At 40.4% G+C, this 6,062-nt stretch overlaps 1 protein-coding gene and 1 pseudogene across 1 annotated transcript; both read right to left on the reverse strand.

Moving 5' to 3' along the window:
- Positions 1-185: 185 nt before the first annotated feature.
- On the reverse strand, positions 186-1,905 carry LOC122066364 (annotated as a pseudogene).
- Positions 1,906-2,494: 589 nt separating this feature from the next.
- LOC122066366 (receptor-like protein kinase 7) lies at positions 2,495-4,723 on the reverse strand. Its single transcript, XM_042630183.1, has one exon. The coding sequence runs from the start codon at positions 4,685-4,687 to the stop codon at positions 2,831-2,833; it is 1,857 nt and encodes a 618-aa protein (XP_042486117.1). The 5' UTR covers positions 4,688-4,723; the 3' UTR covers positions 2,495-2,830.
- Between the last annotated feature and the right edge of the window lie 1,339 nt (positions 4,724-6,062).

Raw genomic sequence — 6,062 nt, forward strand, 5'->3', positions numbered from 1 at the left:
AACTCTCACATTGATCATGCCAGTGGCTAGTAATCACTTGATCAAAGCGTGTGCGTAGTGAACATCTTCTTCTTCGCCCGAGGACGTAGCACACCACCCTGGTGTATGAACCTCGTTAATTCTCTATGTCATGCAGATCTAATGTCTCTTTGTTTTTTTTTTATTATTATTTCTTGGTGTTTGATCTAACAATAACTGTCCAGGGATTTGGCGTTTGCAATGTCCGATGTCAGGGACCGTTGAATCAGTTCATAGTGAGATCGATGATGGAGACGAATGGAAAACCCCGCAGTCCGTGGGGCACGCTATCAGAAAGAGAGTTATTGTTTACTCATAAACGAATCATTGAGGTACAATTCGCATAATTTGCTGGGATTTCTCCGGTGAACATGTTTAGCAACATCAGCAACCTCTTCAACTTACCCTTCTTACACATTTCCGGTGGAATTGGTGTTAGAACTCCCTATGGGTTTAAGTTTGAAACCCTATTGAGGAAACCACACAGGAAAAACAAGAACACAAATCTATTAAAGTTATGGATGATCGATTTGTACCTTTCACCTAGCATGCTGAAGATGATTAATGTTGGTCACTTCCACTTTCGCTCTCTTGGCTTGGCTATGGATCATTTACAACCCCTTAAACCTCCTTGGTTCTCTCACTTTAGTGGTAAAGTTGGGAAGAGTGAATAATGGTTGTAGGGACCCAAAACCTAGTATTTATAATACTGTCCTGCACCCAAAACCCTAATCCACAATGGGTTGGGTCAGCATATCCCTAAATTTGAGAGTGGACCGAACCGATTCATGCAATTTGATTCTCATCCATTTAGTCAACCCGAATAATTAATTTAGCTCATAAATCCAACAATTGGACCCGTCAAATAATTCTTTGACACGTCGATGGAGTTGAAGTCTGCCAATGACCCAAGCTTAATGTGGAAGAGGACCCCTGAGCTGATTCATGTAGAGCGTGAGGTTCACAAGGTTCCTAAAATTACCTAATTCCTCTGGGACCCCACCTGAGAATTGATTCCCGTAGAGTTGCAAAGATACGAGCCGCGTCAAGAATCTCAGCTCCGACAGGTCTCCTTCAAGATGATTCATTGAAGCGTCAAAGTAAGTGAGACCAATTAAGGTTCCTGAATCCAGATGGGATTTTTCCTGTTAGTTGATTGAAATAGAGCTCAAGTTGTGACAGATTCGTAAGCTTCACGATATCAACCAGGATATCAATGGATAGATAGTTATAACGAGTTCTAGGTCGATGAGTCCAGTCAGGTTTCCGATGCCTTTGGAAATCTCACCTTGGAGGCTACAATTGGAGAGGTACATCCAGTACAACTTCTCCAGCTTCAAAATCTCAACCGGGAATGGAGCATTGTCGAAGAGATTGTCGCCCAGCTCAGAAAGCCGAGATTTGTCATGTTTGCCAGTGAACTCCATGGAAAAGGACCGGAGAACCCATTGGAATTCAAGCTCAGTAGCTCTAATTGGGTTAGAATGGATAAATCAGGGACTATACCCAAGAAGGAATTAAACCCAAGATCTAAGTAACTCAACTTACTGCAATTCTTCAAAACATCTGTGATGGTACCGTATACATAATTCGATCCAAGACCTAGTTTCTGTAGGAATGGAAGCTGGCAGAGGGAATCTAGGGGAATAACAACGACCATATTTCAATTACTCAGTTCAGTAGGGAAACTTCAACCATCAACATGGAGTGCCATGAAGGTAGAGAACATACCAACCTTTTCATCTAGGAGGACCCAATCACGCACCTAAAACATGGGCGCACACCCCTAGGTCTTCTCAGCCATCGAATGTCGCATTGGGCACCCAGCACATTGGACACTACAAAAAAAAGGGTCTTTAGCGGCGGTTTTTCCGCCACTAAAGCCATATATACCGCCCCTATTGCCTTTAGGGGCGGTTTTTTAGACCACCGGATAACCGTCACTAAATATGGCGCCACTATTGCTTTGGGACCGTTTTTTGCATCCGGACGTAAAGGGTACTTTTAGGGGCACTTTATTCTTCCGCCACTACAAAATACTATATAGGGGCGGAAAAAAACTGCTCCTAATATGTAATATTGGTATTAAATAATATGTAAATTTTAGCATTAGGGATGGATTGGATCCGTCACTAATGCAATTTATCATTTGAGGTCGATATAAAACCGCCACTAAAGGGCATGTTCCAATTAAAAAAAAATAGCAACATATATATTACCACCACAAAAGGATTTAAAAAAAAAAAAAAGAGAGAATAGTAGAAGAAGAAGAGAGAGAAGAAGAGAGAGAGAGAGAGAGAGAGAGAGAGAGAGAGAGAGAGAGAAGAGAGAGAGAGAGAGAGAGAAGCAGATAAAAAGTAAAAATAAAAATAAAAATAAAAATTTCTAAAATGACAAGCAGTCTCATACTTCTTTAATCATAATTTGAGTTATACATGCTCTTTAAACAGTGGGCAAAGAAGGATATAATGATTGATTGAGGTATCCATAATATGAGGTAACATGATACATTCACTTTCTCTCACCGTCTTACATATCAATTATTTAAGGAATATTTCATTTATTGAGGATTCCCGGATACCTGAAATAGAGATGATGATAGAAAATGCGAAATATTTGATAGGATATGGAACATCAGGACTGGTAAATTTAAGCAACAGACTAATTTCCCAGACCTGAGCAACACATAAAACCATTGACATTCCTTGAGTCCAACGTATCCTAACCTTAATTAATTTTACTAAATAGTATGACAGTATGAAACATTTAATGGAGTCTTTATCTTGAGATTATATGATGAATACACTTATCTTCAGATAAATATTCCGCATTGGATTATGCTTATACTGAACGCCACATCCTGTGAACCAGACGAACAAGGCTGTAAATAATTGATGTGCGAAATGCAGAGGCCGGGGTTCCCTTTGAAGCTATTCTTATACGCCTCTATAAAGAGTGATTGTGGTATGAAGCCGCTCAATTGGTTGTTGGACAAATCCAGAAAGATAAGCTTCAGAGACAATAAACTCGAAGGGATTGACCCCGATAGGTTGTTGTTTGATAGATTTAACCGATTGAGAAAAGATAGCCATCCCAGAGACGAAGGAATCGAACCAGACAATTGGTTATTCTGCAAATAAAGAGTCTGAAGCATCCGTAGATCTCCGATGCTCGACGGTATCTCGCCGGAAAACATATTATAGCTCAAGTCGATTTCTTTTAAAGACACGCAGGAGCCTAACGTGGCCGGTATGGAACCAGAAAATTGGTTATTTTGCAAATAAAGATTTTGAAGATTCTGTAGCTGTTTGATACTCGATGGTATCTCGCCGGAAAACATATTATAGCTCAAGTCCATGAAAATAAGAGACGATGCAATGTCCGACGTCAGGGGACCGTTGAATTGGTTCATGCTGAGATCGATGAGATGGGCGTGCGGCACACCCCACAGTCCGGGGGGCACACTACCAGAAAGAGAGTTTTTGTTCACTCGCAAACGAATCATTGAGGTACAATTCGCATAATTCGCTGGGATTTCTCCGGTGAATATGTTTTGAAACATCCGCAACACCTTCAACTTACCCTTTTTACACATTTCCGGCGGAATCGGACCTGTCAAATAGTTATTAGATACATCGATGAAGTTGAAGTCTGCCAATGACCCAAGCTTCTGAGGAAGAGGACCCCTGAGCTGATTCATGCTGAGCGTGAGGTTCACAAGGTTCCTGAAGTCACTGAATTCCTCTGGGACCCCACCTGAGAATTGATTCCCGTGGAGTTGCAGAGACACGAGCCGCGTCAAGAATCTCAGCTCCGTTAGATCTCCTTCAAGCAAATTATTGGAGGCTTCGAAGTTAGTGAGACCAGTAAGATTCCCAAATCCAGGTGGGATTTTTCCTGTTAGTTGATTATCATAGAGCTCAAGCTGCCACAGATTCGTAAGCTTCACGATATCAACTGGGATATCGCCAGATAGATAGTTATCAGCAAGTTCTAAGTCGATGAGTCCAGTGAGGTTTCCGATGCCTTTGGGAATCTCACCTTGGAGGCTGCAATTGGAGAGGTACAGCCAGTACAACTTCTCGAGCTTTAGAACCTCCACAGGGAATGGATCCATATCGAAGAGATTGTCCCCGAGACTCAGAAAGGCGAGATTTGTCATGTTCGCCAGTGAACTCCATGGAAAAGGACCGGAGAACCCACTGGAATTCAAGCTCAGCAACTCTAACTGGGTTAGAGTGGATAAATCGGGGACCATTCCCGAGAAGGAATTGAACCCAAGATCTAAGTACTTCAACTTACTGCAATTCCTCAAAACGTCGACTGTGATGGTACCGTAAATGAAATTCAATCCCAGACACAGTTTCTGCAGGTATGGAAGCCGGCAGAGGGAATCTAAAGGGATAACACCGACCAGATTTCTATTACCCAGCTCAATACTTGTTACCAAACCATCTGAATTACAGGAAACCCCGGTGAAATTGCAAGGTTGATTGTCTGCTGTCCATGAATCGAAAACAAGGGTATTGGATTCCTGAAACGCAGCCTTGAATTTCATTAGGATTTCAAGATTATCTGGCTGAACAGTAGAGAGAAGAGACAGGAAGAAGAAGAGAAGTAGAACCACCGACATGGTGGGCTGGGAAGGTAGAGAACAGGCCCTTCTCATCTGGGTCTCCTCTAGGACGATGGACAATGGACGACGGACGACTTAAAACGAGTAACAAGTGCGTGGAAGTGAGAAGCATTTGCTTGCGTTATTGTGATCCCACCTCAAAATCATGATTAACGAGAGTGAGGGTAAATCAGGAACCTTTTTTTGTTGGGAAAATTACGTTCCCCTCCCTTCAATTTTAAGGAATTATATTTTTGCTCATTGTTTTAGTAATTATGCTTCCCTCCCCTACAATTTTGAAGATTCTAACAAAAACACTAAGCCATAGTGTCCGTTGGGTTAGCTCTGTTATGTGATGACTTTAATGGTCAAAATACCCTTCATTTAATGGTGACTTTATCTCTATACCCTTTAAGCCATTTTATGTTCCTCATTTGATTGAAATCTCTTCCTCATTTGATTGAAATCTCTCTCTTCCACCATCAATAACCCAATAGCCGCTATCCCTCTTACCTCTCCAGCATGACCTTTGAGGATGACCCAGCAGCTATGCCTTGTTGTCACATAACATCCATTGATATTGGGCATCCCTCCGATCACCAACCGATCATCGTATACGCACGGCAAAAGCACGTTGCCAAGCCTTGAGATATGCTTTCACTTCCTCCAAGACTAGTGGCCTTGGGAATTTGTTTTACATATTCTAGGATTATTGAGAAACAAACGCTATGAGATGAAGATGTATTCATGTTTGATGGGGGAAAGAGATTGATCATCCACAGTTAGATCTTCGTTTAAGCTCTGTGTAACCATAACTACTAGATATCATAGTATCATACTATCATACTAATATATAAGTGAATATACTCATGTTTCGTGGCTAATTTTTTACTTGTTTGTCTAACCTTTTAAATTTTTCCTAATTTTTAGTACCCTTTACTCTATTTAATACTTAAATAATCTCTAAACAAAATTTAAATGTTCTAAAAAAATTTTTACTTTCTTAATCCTCTAACGAGTCACATTCAAATCCCTTTCTTGTCTCTTTTCCTTTCTTTACTCTCTCACACACATTTTTCTTTTCCTTTTGAAATCTCACGTTTCTTTCTCTTTCTATTTTTTGAAATATCTTTTATGATATGCTTTGCCTATTACTTCCTTACCCTTCCATCCTCATAAGCTCTCTTCTTTTGGACTGTGTTAAGAAAATTGAAATCTTCTGTTCAAAATTGTGTTAAATACTCTTAAAAACCCCAGATTGATGGGATTGGGTCCAACACTAATATTGATAGTTTGCCAATACCAGATTGATGGTATGATACATATAGATGGTAAAATGGTTAAAAAAAATTGTTTCGAAGGAGAAATTGTCCAATGCGACTCATATAGACCAATATATATATCGATATCGGTATAAGTTTTGAAATCG

Source organism: Macadamia integrifolia, unplaced genomic scaffold (genome assembly GCF_013358625.1).
Source record: "Macadamia integrifolia cultivar HAES 741 unplaced genomic scaffold, SCU_Mint_v3 scaffold2363, whole genome shotgun sequence".
Lineage (NCBI taxonomy): Eukaryota > Viridiplantae > Streptophyta > Magnoliopsida > Proteales > Proteaceae > Macadamia > Macadamia integrifolia.

Coding starts and splice junctions, on each gene's coding strand:
- LOC122066366 (XM_042630183.1), bottom strand. CDS start 4,687: ATGAGAAGGGCCTGTTCTCTACCTTCCCAGCCCACCATGTCGGTGGTT.